The sequence below is a fragment of the Limanda limanda genome, chromosome 2, assembly GCF_963576545.1.
Source record: "Limanda limanda chromosome 2, fLimLim1.1, whole genome shotgun sequence".
NCBI classification, from domain to species: domain Eukaryota; kingdom Metazoa; phylum Chordata; class Actinopteri; order Pleuronectiformes; family Pleuronectidae; genus Limanda; species Limanda limanda.
Window position 1 is genome coordinate 9,403,306 of NC_083637.1, and position 14,585 is coordinate 9,417,890.

At 41.1% G+C, this 14,585-nt stretch overlaps 1 protein-coding gene across 1 annotated transcript; it reads right to left on the reverse strand.

Moving 5' to 3' along the window:
* Positions 1-484: 484 nt before the first annotated feature.
* On the reverse strand, positions 485-12,678 carry LOC133016086 (E3 ubiquitin-protein ligase RBBP6-like; the record flags this gene model as incomplete). Its single annotated transcript, XM_061083407.1, has 17 exons — positions 12,513-12,678; positions 11,126-11,225; positions 10,906-10,945; positions 8,352-8,393; positions 8,134-8,222; positions 7,925-8,021; positions 7,671-7,813; positions 7,328-7,500; positions 6,966-7,069; positions 6,494-6,873; positions 6,318-6,381; positions 5,786-5,901; positions 5,387-5,707; positions 5,118-5,213; positions 3,394-4,969; positions 2,663-3,084; positions 485-944 (listed from the first exon to the last, which is right to left on the reverse strand). Coding segments are annotated over exons 1-17 (4,389 nt in total), but the record flags the coding sequence as incomplete, so codon positions are not given.
* Positions 12,679-14,585: the final 1,907 nt, after the last annotated feature.

The following is a 14,585-nucleotide window of genomic DNA, read 5'->3' on the forward strand; positions in this document are numbered from 1 at the left end:
CCATTAAAAATAAAACATTATACAAAACTAATACCCTTAGACTATTTTCTGGTTAAAGGGATAGTTCACTGAAAAATTAAAATTCACTCATTATCTACTCATCACTTATACTTTTTGTCAGGGTTAATTTTGTCTCTATGATCTTCAGGTCCTAAATTCAAAATGAAAAGTTCACCTGAAAGACACAAATGTACCATTTCAAGATCAATTTAATGTTTAAGTCGACTCAGCACACGTAGATGTTTCGTTTGGTGGGGCGGCTTCAAATGTCGATAAAACACAACTGAAGACGTTTTCATTAGGTCAAAACATTTTATTTAAAAGAAAAGGTACAACTCATTGGTAAAACAAGGGTAAAAATGTGCTTAAACATCCCAAACTGTAAAAGAAAAACAAAGGAGGTTCCAGATTTCTGTGACTTACTGTTACAATGGACCTACACTTCTGCTTTCTTCTCCACTTCCTCCCCATCTTTGTCTTTGTTCTTTTTCTGTTTCTTGTGTTTCTTCTTTTTCTTGTCTGCAGTGGTGGTGGTCCCCGAGTCGCTGGGGTTGCTCTGGCTGCCGCTTCGGGAGGCTTGGCTGACGGACTGGCTGGGGCTGCTCCTTCCTCTCTCCGGCTCCGAGCCTTCACCTTCGCTGTAGTCGGGGACGAAGGCGGCCTCGTCCGTCTCACGGCCCAGGTCAGAACACAAACGTTGTCTCCTGGGCTCTGGACCACGACTCTCCTCTCGTCCTCCTCCGCCTCTCCCTTCTTCTGATCTCTCCTCCTTCACGGTCACTCCTCTCCCCTCCTCCCTGGCTGCAGATCTCCCTTCATCTTTTAATCCTCTTTCCTCCTCCCTCACCATTTTTGATTTGGTGGGTTTGTCAGAAGTTGCCTCACAGGATTCGCTCTTCTGGTCTTTTACTGAGCTTCTCTTTGTCTCCTGAGTCGACCGAGAGCTGAGAAAATAACATAAAATCATTTTAAGGTTCAGTGTGTAAGATTTAGGTGAAAGGGATCTATTGGCAGTACTTGAATATAAAAGAATCACAATAATGTGTTCACGAGTGTGTTTCATCTAAATTGTACAAGTGGTTGTTTTCTTTACCTTTATATTCAAATACTTTATTTCTACATCTGGAGCGGATCCTCTCTACGGAGGCCACCATGTTATTTACAGCAGCCCAGACAGGACAAACTAAACACCTTTGTGATTTTGAATGACAACTGAAGTCTACCACAGGTTCTCTAACATGTTTGGAAAGAGAGGGTTAGGTGTATTCAGCTGCAGCATCTAACTTCACCACTAGATGTCACTAAATTCTACAAACTTAATATTTAAGTTGATTGAGGAATGTGACTCTTGAGCACAATCTATCTTCCTCACATGATGACCTTTAAGGCTGGATACAGGTAACAAGTCATACAAAATTACCACTTCTTTACTTTGATGATTCAACTCGTAATATTACAACAGATAAGTACAGGCAGCAAATCCTTACACTTTAGAAGAAGGTGGAACTAAGGTGGACTTTTGTGTATGCAAAGTGAGTTGAATGATTAATTCATCATCAATACGTGTAAATTCATGTTCTGACGACTGATTAATTGAATAATTCAGCTTTATTTTGAATACAAGAATCCTAATATTATAACTGTGGTTGTCACTGTTCCAGAGTTAAGTAACTGTTCCATCACAAAAGGGGGGGTGCGATGTCATTAGAGGGGACAATGGTGCACATTTTCAAATACTTTCTCCCAAATGACATTGCTCTCAGTTGATGACATGAAAAGCCTCAAAAATAGCTTCGTAATAAATTAAGAAAAGAGCTGAGAGGGATGTGGATTCGCTGGTTCATTTCTCACCTCCACACAGCTGATCATGCACACTGTTAAACTAGCTGAAACTGTTGGTTTGTCGGTTTTGAAAAGTGGTCAGAAACAAGCCTCGAGATTCAAGACTTTATTGTCATGTGCACAACAATTACATTCATCAGGCGCTGGCGGTCACTGGCAATGAAATGCTTGGGTGACAGGATCCCTTCTAGCTCTGATCAAAATATTGTACAAGCAAAAACTATATATAAAAAAATAGAATATCAAATATTTAATTAAATATATCAAGTAAAATTTTAAAAAAATATTAAAATGTAATATCACATATACAGTATCAAAAAGGTATGAGAGAGCAGGCCTATAAAAGCCATTCATGCAGCTTTTTAGCAAGTTAACTGGGTCTTCATATTGTAGGACCAGTTTCCTCATATTGTAGATACAGATACAGCTCAAGATTTTAGAAAATTTACTTCTATGGAGCAAAAGAATCTAAATAACATCTTTTCTGATAAATACATTCTTATCACTAGCAGCCACACAGAGCATTATTTGTCCAAAACCGGAGACATTAGTGAGAATGCAAGTTTCATTGAGTTTAGATACCTGTTTCTAATATACAACTACAAACTTAAATAAATTTAAGTCTGTGTCCTGATAAACTGTTGAAGCTTAACAGCTAAGGGAAAATAAACTAGACCCAAAGATAATGTATTTCAAAGTAACAATACTCATATCAAAATTTGGTTTGTGACAGGGGGTCCAACTCAAGATCTCAAGAATTCCACAAAAGCAACAAACAAAATGTATCTTAAAAACATCAAGGCAGTAAACAACAACTGACCTCTCACTGTCGCCGTCTCTCTCCGCTGTCGCTGCTGCTTTCTGAGAGCTCGATCCCGAAACCTGGTCCCTCTCTCTCTCTCTTTCAGAACCCACACCTCTGTCTCTGTCTGATCCAGACACTCTGTCTCGATCTCTGTCTGGTCCTGAGACTCTGTCCTGCTCTCGGTCTGAGCCCGGCAGTCTCTCTCCAGCACTCCCTGGTCTTTCGCGAGAGGCTCTCCTCTCTCCAGAGGCAGATCGCTCCTTTCGTCCAGCCCCTTCTGTTGTACTGTTGGATCTGTCACCTTCAGAAACGCTGGAAGAAGCTGATTGGTCTGATGTGGACGATATCTTCTCAGGACCTGATGGTGCTCTGTCTGAGGCAGATGTCTCAGTGCTGCCTTTTCTCCCCAGATCTCTGTTCAACTTGATCATCCTCCTCTGGGTAAAAAATACATACAAAAAATGAAGTGGGTTCAATAAGAAGTCATGATATTAAGCATTTATGCGCCTTATAGAAACATTTAATAAATATTTACACTAGAATGTGGTTCCAAGCGGAGTTTGAGTCTTTATCAACGCGTTTACCATCACAACCTCAACTTCGGCAGCCAACCAGTTTAATTTCACACATTCATATTGAACTAATATTATTTAAAATTCTCAAAACAACATAAAAAGTTTTTTCATACTGTTTACATAGGTAAAAATATAATTTATTTCACTCTCGGCAGACTTCTTGAAAATTACCCCCACCGGCAGGTCCATTAGAGGTCTAATGGTTCCTCCATCTGCGTCTCCTTGGATCATCTCACTGTTCTCAGGATGGGGAAGAAGACCGAGTCTGTCTGAAGGGAGTTGGAGTCTGTGGAGCGGGGGCTGGTGAGACATGTGTGAGTGGGAGAGGACATCGCTGCAACCCCCTAATCCATCTATCCTCCGCAGCTTTCCAGGAGGAGGTCCCAGTAAAGAGCGGCCCTCATCCCCCATCCTCCTCCGTCCGTCCAACGGAGAGGGAGGTCCATGGTGGAGCGGGAGTCCATGTGGATGGGAGATTGGGAGGAGACCACTACCTGTTGGAAGATCTCTTCCTCCCTGAATGTCATGGCTGAGTCGAGGGCCATCGTGAAGAGAAGGATGAGGTAGAGGAAGGATCCCGGAGGACAGTGGAGGGGTCTTAAGCAGGGGAGGCCTCACTGAAGAGCTTTTACTCGAGTTGATATTATCTTCTGGATTTGCTTTAATGGTCTTAACTGGTTTAGCGACAGAGGAGGACGAGGAGTCTTTCTTTTTGATGACCACTACTTCTGTTGTCTTTTTCTTTACCTTGTCGTTCTTTGCCTTCACAGCCTCCGTCTTCACAGCCTCTGTCTTCACAGCCTCTGTCTTGACTTTAGGCTTCACTTTCTGAGCCTTCTCTTTCCTGGTCTTATCAGACTGGGTCTTGGATACGGTCTTGTTTGAGGGCTTAGCAGGTGCAGCAGGACTTTTTGAAGTAGGAACTTTAGCGACTCCAGAGCCAGATGCAGGTTTTGAGGAGCTGGGAGGTGTTTTATTGATTGAGGTGATTTCATCCATCGGTTCATCTCTGACAGGAGTAGCATCACCTCTGTCTGCTGAATAGTGTGATGTCTCAGGTTCCTCCCCTGGCCTCTTCTTTTTTGCTTTCTTTGTTTTAAGGACTTTTGTGCTGGACTTAGTCCCTGATGATGAAGAGGATGGAGGATGGTGAGGGGGAGCACCTCTCTCTTCCCTACCTCTTCTTCCTCTCCCCTGAGGGGAGTAATCTCTGGGTAACGGAGACATTCTGTCCCTCTTCCTATCTCTGCTGCCGCGACCTCTGTGATGAAGTGAGGGCTGTTGGTTGTCGTAGTCTTTGTAGTGTTTGTTGTACCAGTCTGTGTACTCCTTTTCCCATTGTCGATGCCTTTCTCTCTCCCAGCGATCATGGCCTCCAGGACTTGGTCCCTTGAATCTATATGGTGGAGGCTCCCGAGGTGGTGGCTTCCGTCCACCAGGGCTGCAGTTCCAGAAGCCACCAGGGGAGCCAGACCGGGACCTGAAGGGTTCCTGTCCTTCTGCTCCCTCCCAGGGTCCGGCCCGTAAGGGAGAAGGAAACCGCAAGAGTGAGTGGGACCTTGACCGCGAACGTCTGCAACGGCGCTCATTGTGGCTGGAATAAGGGGAGCCCTGAAAAGACCGCCCATGGGAGCGTGAACGGGAGCGGGATCTACTCGGGGAATAAGAGTAAGACCTGGATCTAAATCTTGATCTAGAGCGAGTGCACTCTGAGCGGCCGAATGGAGAACGACTGAATGACCTTGACCTGGGAAAGGAAAGAATGGAGAAGAAAATCAGGAGAGCAAGAGAGAAATAAATCAGCTTATGTAATAAAATGACAATGGGTTGAAGGATTATGCTGATGATGATTATGAACTAAAACCAATTTGGAAATGTCCTGTTAATTAAGTTACCTGGAATAAGATGGTCTTCGTCTCTTTGGTGAATTTTTGTACTTCATAAGCTCTCCGTGGAAGTCTATAGTAAAATCATTAAGGTTGGATGTAGTTCTGTGAATACAAAGACAAGAACAATCAAACTTAAAAAAGTACTTCAGTACTCATATTTTTCATTACCTAATCCTGCTGAATTCATTATAATCCAACTGAGTAATGTAAATTTTTGTCAATCCCAAAATTTGTAGCTAATGTAGCTGTAGTTCGACTCAAAACAAACTACTCACTGGTCCTGTTGCTGCCTTTGTCTGTAGCAATATTCCCTGGAGCGGGGGGGCTGAGAGAGGGGGGGTTCAAGGTGGGGTAAAGGGGGCTGGACACCAGGGGGGATCCAGGGAGGGTTGCGCCCCGGTGGTCCAGAGGCATAAATTGGTGGGGGCGGGTAACCGAATGGAGGAGGGGGTATAAAGCAAGATGTGTATGGAGGAGGGTAGGACTGTGGTGGGGGCGGGTACAGGTATTGAGACGGGTACACCGGAGGAGCTGGTCCATGAGGTGGAGCTATATGGAGGTGGGCGGGGGTGTGATCTCCTCTACCTGTGTAGGAGCTGGCTCAAAGGGAGAGAAACATTCATTGACAGGCCAAAATATTAGAACATTGAATAGTTCCATAGACGTGGTCTCACCTCTCCCAGTCTCTGCCTCCTCCTCGGTGAGGGTGATGGGGTCGTGACTGGTGACCTGATGGAGGATGTGGCAGCCTTATCGGTGGCGGTAGGCCAAGAACAGATAAATGGTAGCCCTGTGGAAGAAATCAGTGAAGGAAATTTAGTTACCTTTCAGAGTTAGGGCTAGGGTCAGGAACTATTCCATTTCTCATGGATGTACAGGTGCTTGGTAAGGATGCACCTAAGTAAGTTAATGACTCCAATAATAGAGCGTAACAGTGAATGCCCACTTTTAGAATAAATTGTGGGATTGTGTAAATAAAATGTGTTTTTCTTGATATGCAATTACTATCATAATGACTTGTGGCTTTTACAGGAGCTTATAACATTGTTTCACAAACTTGTGGTGAGTCACCCTTGGATGGTAAATATATTATGGGTGATGATCAAGATCCGTATTCAGAAAATGTATTGGATTTTTCACTCTGTTGAGCTCTCTAATAACCATGACAGATGCATTGTTATTATCAGGTCATCCGAGGGGACTCACGTGTGGTCCAATTTCTGGGTTATTTTCTGGGCTTCGTCTCACAGTAGGTTTATGATTCATTTCACTGAAACATAAAAAAGTAGACACATTGAGACGAGTTGCAATGGCCCTTTACTTCAGACATCACATGTTGAGTGGGTGATGTAATTGTACAAACTATAGGGGACTAAACTTACCCAGGTGGGGGTGGCTCGCCCTGGCTGGTAGAGTGCATAGGAGAATGTTGGTCAGCGACAGGTGCCGGAGCTGGTGAAACATCTTGATCTTCGACAGCAACAGCATGAGGTGGAGTAGGAGCAGCAGCAGTAGCAGTAGCAGTCGCAGCAGTGGAAACAGGAGCAGGAGGAGAGGGTGCAGGGGGCTGAACCTGTGTTTGAGGTGCAGCAGTGGGTACGATTGCAGGGGGGGGGTGAGTGACATTGGCCAGAAGTGGGTCCTGCTGTCTTGAGTGCAGAGGCCTGAACATCTGGAGGCGAGGCGGAGGCAGCGCTGCCTGTTGGACCTGCTTGCATAAATGTTGGCTGTATCCTAATCCACAACTGATTTTACTCACAGCCTGCATGAAGAAAAACATTTTTAGATTTGCTTAACACTTCTGATCAAACAAATATGACATACAGCAAAAAGCGTGTGTCTGAAATGGGTTACCTTTCGAATACCTCGGTTGATGACGAGATTATCAGGTGAAACATCTGATTGTCTGCATGTGAAGCAGATGTGCTCCTTTGAGTCCAGTAAGGCCGTCCGGATACCTGGAAACAAAGTAGTTGTTCCTTAGTTCAAAGCTATGATCCATTTGACAAACAAAATAACACACTCAGTCTGTACTCTCTAATTATAATCATAAATGTTTCAGAACAAACAAGAAATTCCCCTCAATCTGCCTAGTCTATTTATATTTTATATACATCAATTACACAGTGGAACAAAAACCATCACAAACGATTTTGGGACAATGAAACACAGCCCATGATTTTTATTACTAATGCATTTCACGAGAAAGAACTTACAATCATCGCAGAAACTGTTTCCGCAGCAGGGTATAACTACTGCGTCCCTCATCAGGTCGTTGCAGATTGGACACAGGAGCTCGTCAGGGATTGGCTCTGCATCGACCTCAGATGGTGACTGGTCATGTGGAACAAAGGGGGGGCGCTCCTTCTTTCCTTTTGCGTACGCTTTCCTGTATGTACAGTTACGTATATATCATTTTAAGACCTTTGTCAAAACAGGTAAAAAACCACAGAGGACATTAAAGGATAAAGATAAATATGGCACTAGTTCATTCTAGTATAAGTTTTCCTAAAGGAGGAGGAGGTAAATAGTGTGTATTTATGGACATCCTTCACTTACGCATCTATTGCAGGTATTGCATATTCTCCAGTGCTGGTTAACATGGCTCCTTTGGTGCCAGGCTCTGCTATCACCATGAAACTCTGAGGAATCCCCTTACTTATCCTAACTGGTTTAGGACCCTCCACACTCTTGTCCTGTACCTGATAAGTTGAGAGAATATCATCATACTCTTTTTAGATCTAGCATCACTGCAGCGATGTTGTAACAATTCATTTCACAGAGAATTAAATGAAACCATAAAGGATCCTTACCAACAGCATGGGGCACTGTCGAATGTAATGACCAGGCTTTCCACAACGATAACAGACATAGTGAGCGGGTGGAGGTCCAACTGCTTTCTTGGAATAACTACAGAGAAAAGTAAATCGTATTCTTTTAATTGTTCACATATGGTGAATGTTCATGATATTAAAAGATATGACTTTAGGCAAATCAAAGAGCAAAATGTTTGTGTACTAACTGTATGGGGTCATATTCATGGTTTGACTGAGACATCATGGCTTTGATCTTATCATCCTCTGATGCATTTGCATCAACCAGGTTAGCTGTCTAAAAACACAATAGATGCAATAAAAGACAAAAGTAGGATGTCAATAGCACAAAATAAAAACAGGTACAAATCGATTCAACTAAAGAAACATTTTCTTGCAGTTCAGCCGGAATGCGCAGATACGTTACCTTCGCGAGTTGGGCAAGTGACATAGAAGGAGAAGAATCCGTCTGCAGGAGAATCAGAGTACAGATAATACAGATGTTAACAGAACATCTAAGCGATACACAGCGGAAGAGCCCAGATAGTTCCCCACCACATTTGTGTCCAGTCCCTCACGCCACTTAAGTCTTCGCACCAAAATCAAGGTGTTTGTCGAGTAGTCAAAGTCCAGGAGATAATGCTTAGGTATATAAGAGTGAGCATTTAAACCACTGAAATGACACTCAGCTCTCTAGTGCGGTTTTGTGTTACAATCTAGAAAAGGTTAACAGTTTCTCAAAGGAATACTTGGCTTTTTAATATCAGCATGCAGCTTTCTTTCGCCATTGATTTAAAGTTTTTGCACTGGCTCGTCAAAAGAGGTTGCCATGAGAGTTTGAAAACCAGCTTAAGACTGTTTTCTGTAACACTAATGAGCTTGCAAAGTGTGGTGCCAAGTAGTTTCAGTAAAAAAAAATGCTAACTCTGCAAAAGTGTCAAATATGTGGAGCTGATAAGGCACGTTAAGATGTTTATTTAAAATGTCCCAGTTAAAGAGTTTAAGAGATGTCAAGTTTTCCTTCAAACTGTTCCCTGAAGCTGTTACACCGCGGCAGAGAGAACAGGGATGTCTCTATAATGCAGGTCAGGAGTCGATAAACCACAAGAATGAAGTCTCACACACAAACGATAATGGATTTTCACTAATAAGACTGCTCTGGATGGTTGTTATAAAATACTGTCTGAAAGTAAATAATTAAAAAGCAGAGTGGTGTCATCCATCATGACTTGCTAAGCTCGGGGGAAAGACTGGGTATTGCAGAATGCTGTGGAGGGAACACACAGGGATCTGTGAGGCTCCCTATGAGAGATAATTAATACTTGCTCTCACACACACCACTATACTCTCTGACATGTACCATCATACTCTCTCACACACACTACTAGTGTTGTCAGCCTCGCCCGGATATATTTGTATGTGTATATGTATATTCATATCAATATAATATTGTAAATATTATATTATATTAATATAATAATATGAATGTTATATTCATATTTATTATATTTTAAAGTGGCCATAAATATAACTTTATCGGTGATGTCAATGAACATCACCATTTGTTTCTTTACCTGTTTGCATCATTCAGGTGGGAGTGAGAGAGAAACAGCGAGTGAGAGAGAAACAGCGTGAGAGAGAGAGAGAGAGAGAGAGAGAGAGAGAGAGAGAGAGAGAGAGAGAAGTTTCTGCTATGACTCCTTTATTTCCTTGTACAGTCCTGCACATGCAGACATGAAGCTGTACATCTCCTGCTACTGCAACTATTTCACAATCAAAAACATTTACAAACAAATGAATAGATTCGGTCTACAGAAACGCTGGAGTGCTTTTTTTAAATAAATTTGCACATGCATTATTGGCAACAGGCTCTGATCTGTTAAGGGGGGGTCTGAATAACCGCTGTTCTCTTTTTCGGCCGCAGGCCACGGTGTGTGGCTGTATTACAGGAGATCTCTGTGGATCCAGCATTTCCGCATTGTTGAAATGGTCGGAGAGTTTAAAACATTCCCCAGGTGGCGCAGTGGGGGTCCTGGTCCAATGTGTTCCCTTATGGATCTGTTGATTTGGAAGGCGGGACATGTCGGTGGAACCTTGCTTCATCAGAGAAAACCGGATCAGGAACTGAGAATTCAATTTTACTTCGGTTTCAATCTCACTCTCTCATACACACCATCATTCTCTCTCACACACACTAGTATTCTTATTCACATATTATATCATTCTGGCTTACATTCACTGTCATTTCGTTCCTCACACAGTTTATTTTCATTCACATGTACTATTAATCTGTAAAATATAATATCTCTGTGCAAGAGAGATCAGTGTTGCGTGTATAGGAGTATGATAGTAAATAAAAGAGATTATGATTGTGCATGTATGAGAGTATATTGTTGTTTGTGTAAGATAGTATGATAGTACATGTGAGAGAGTATGATAGTACATGTGGTTCTTTATTGACAGGTTCATAGTGCTTTGTGATCATGTCACAACATTATAGGTCAGTGGCCAAGTCAAAGCAGCTCACTTATTAAAAACTAGCTTCTTGCCGATGCCCCAAACCACAGTTGAAACAATACATTTTGAGGTAGTACCTACTTTGATTCAAAATGAGACACATCAAATTTAATTCAGAAGCATCTGAATTAAATTTAAATTTAAAGCCTTTAAGGTTTAAGGATTGTGTGCAGTCCATACTCAAGAAAGAATAGAAGATCTCCATACAAGACAAAACAATTGACATTGGTAAATCTGAACAACAGATCTGGTATATTAGAGTTTAGCAGGTAAAGATAAACAGTGTGTCTAATTATGATTCAATTATATAAAGTGGCAACAGTTTAACAATTGGCATTTCAGAGCATTCAAAAGACAATAATGGCTAGTCTGTTGTTTCTCTTATCACCCGCTTCAGAAAGAGGGGGAGAGAGTGAGGGGTGAGAGGAGGAAGAGGAGGAGGACAGAGTGTTGTTTTTACATACGGGTCTAGATGATGCAACCACTGCTGTGGAAGAACGATCTCTACAAAAACACACAAAAGACAAAAAGAAACCATCAGTTACCAACATTGTGACCGACGACAGGATCCATTTCACAAGTATAACTATAGGAAATCTAATATAAACAAATCAGTGACATAAAATCATCAGTGACCTTACTGATTAATCATAAGACCAGTAATAACTTATACTTAAAACATACACAATGAACGTCCTGCCAGCGGGCTTTACTCCACCAAGCGGAGTGCGACGCACAATCACGGAGGAGTGTTTCGGGATTTGGGCTTCATCATCGGTATATTCTACAAAACACGAGCAACAAATCATTAGAAAACAAAAACACCACAACCTAACAATAACACCACAACTCACTCAATAGAACTGAAAGGCCTTTGTTATTAAACAGATGCATGAAGTGGTATTGCAAAAACATTGTTCAAACTTATTTATTCATATATATATATATATATATATATATATATATATATGAATATGTATATAAATAATAAAAATAAACAGCTTATACTCTTTTTTAGACAACGTGTATCGATCTCTTCACATGAGTGTTTAGCAATAAGGCTCAGGAGATTTTTCTGATTTTTTTTTTGATTTTTTTAATTGTAAAAAAAATGTCCACAAATTTAAATGTCTTTAGATACAAATTAACTTGAATCCAACATATTGTAGCGAACGGATAAATGGAGGCAGAAGACGTTATCTTTCAGTCAGCAATGCACACATTCAGCGACACACAATAACAAAAACATGAATATGTGAACATGTGTATTATTTGAATAGCTTACTATTGAATGCACAATAACAGGGTAGCATTTGTATACATGGCACTAGGCCCAGTTTAATATAAAACAACATTTTACACAATATATATAGTAGGGGATCCCTGCTCCATCTCTCCATCAGTTTTGGGGTCCTTGGGCAGAAAAACGTTGAAGACCCCTGGTTTAGAGTATTTAAAGCAGCTTCTTGTGTTTATAATGAAATTCTAGTAAAAAAAAATAAAAGAGGAAAATTTTATTTATCATCAGACTTACATTTTTGCTCGAAAAGGTAAATTAAGCTATTATTCTATGAGTTGCTGATTATTTTGCTGTTGAATGGTGAACAATGAAGGACCCATTTATTGCCTTAATGTGCTGACATCATAAATGTGTTTAAATGTAGTGTCCAAATACACCTTTGCTCCCAAAACCCAGGCTTCCTTGTGGCTCCAGGAATCATTAAGAGCAGAATGGGAGGTAGAGTCTTCAACTACCAGGCTCCTCTCCTGTGGAACCAGATCCCACTCTTGGTTTCGGGAGGCAGACACCGTCTCTATATTTAAGGTTAAACTTAAAACGCTCCTTTTTGATAAATCCTATAGTTAGGGGTGGATCAGGTGAGTCCTGAACCATCACTTAGTAATGCTGCTATAGGTCTAGAATGCCGGGGGAGCTCCCATGATCCACTGAGCACTTCTCCTCTTCTCTCTGAGGAGAAAAAGTCTGTCTATCATTGACGGTTACCCCCTCAAAATAATGTCTGACAGATGTGTCTTACAACATGAGTGAAGGCGTCAGCTGACCACTTACCTTCACCAGTCTGCTCATTGGTGATCTGCAGGTCACCTTTTGTGGCCTTGAGGTGCTCCCGGCTCATAATCTGCTTTCTTAGCTCCTTGAGGGTGATATGCAGCCCATCGAAAGGGACTGTGTGGTAGTCCAGTTTGGATGAAAACTTGTAGTGAACACACGACATTTTCACAGGTCAATTAAGCACAGAGGGGGTAAAGAAAATAATAAAAAAAACCCGGGCCAGGTATGAAAACAAAATAAAAACAGCATGTTACACGTTCAGTTAATTTTAATTTTAAGTCTAATCCACAAAATCCTCCTCGCTGTTTCAACGAAATGGCGCAGGACGGAACCGGAGGCGTGCTCCTTACAACCAGGGATGATTAAAAAAAAAATAAACAGAAAGGGTAAGCCCACATTGTGGCAGCTGTTGAGCGTAGAAGCTCTTCCGATGTCACTGCCACTGATATGTAAAGACAACTGATATGTAAAGACAACTTCCTTTGATGCCACACTTTTAAAGGCAACTGCCTTTATGACAGTTGTTTTAATTATGTACAGTGCACCAACCACACCAAGGCAATTTCCTGTATGTGCAAATGTACTTTGAAAATAAAATGGCAACTGCCTTTGATGCCAAACTTTGAAGTCTTGATAGCCCTAATATGATAGTTCAGTGGTTTACAGTCGGAAAAACTAATGCAATGTTTATTTCCATGTCCTCTCTTCTGCCTTCTCTGTAGCTCCAGACAGAACAGGCTGTTGTCGCCTGCCTCATTAATTATTTATGACGTCTTCCTGTGATTGGCTGATTACACTTTGAGTGACTCGCGACCAGGCCTATCACCGGTCTCACTCTTGAGCACTGAAGACATCTCGGGCAAACACAAACATGGACGACAACTGAGTCATGTTATGATAGGATACAGCTGTAGAAAACCAGCCAAACATTCACAGTATGGTTCTATACACGGCCCTTTTTATCATATAATACTTACGCAGCAATTAGAAAAAAAATGTAATCAGATTCATAGTTTAGCTGAAATAATATTAGGTATTATTCAAATGTATACAAGTTCATATGACTTAAGTATAATCAATTTTTCAGTTAGGTCTCTACCTGTAAAGTGCCTTGGGATCAGAGGAGTAAAAAGTACTGAAATATTGTACTCAAGTAAAAGTACTTTTACTTTGATGAATTTTTTAGGGCTGGGCAAGTTAACTCGTTTTAATCGAGTTAACTCAAGTGATGAGTTAACTCGATTAATTATTTTATCTCGCATTAACTCAGGTTTGATTATTTATTGTTTTATTGTGAAAGTCAGGCTTTTATTTTGTGAAAGTCTGTTGCTGACTGCTGCAGAACAGGAAAAAAGAAAATAATTGGCGGATAAACAATCGAGTTAACTCATCACTTGAGTTAACTCGATTAAAACGAGTTAACTTGCCCAGCCCTAGAATTTTTACTTAAGTACAAGTAAAAGTACCCATCTAAAAATCTACTCAAGTAAAGGTAAAAAGTAGTTCATTTAAAATGTACTTTAAGTAAAAGTTACTTAGTTACTTCCAACAACTTGATGGGGGTCGCTCCTATACAGTGCAAAACAGGACAAGGGGTCATAAATCCAATCCAAAAACAGTTATTTTTAATTAAAGGAGAATCTTTACAAATATAAGTGCAATGACATTAAACATGTCAAACATTAAACATTTAACATGTCAACACAACATTTAAGAACTTTTGGGAGGACATGTCAAGACATGAACCACATGACAGTTAAAATAAAAAGTTAAAATGCCGCTGTCCCACTGTATATTTAAACTTTTGGTTAAACTTTGGTCCACCTTTAGAGCACTATTCTACAAACATCTTGCTGAGATGTGGCCACGGGTTTTCTTCATCTGCTTTAATCTCAACTGGCGGAAAGTTTGATGCTTCCGCTTGTTGGTCGTCCGCAATATCATCCTTCTCTAGCTCTGGTGACATCGACTCCATCATCCACTCTATGCAGCATCTACCATCGGTGTTGTGCAAGTTCACACCACAGAACTAGTTCAAAGTTCAGTTCATACAAGTAAACATGAATAGTT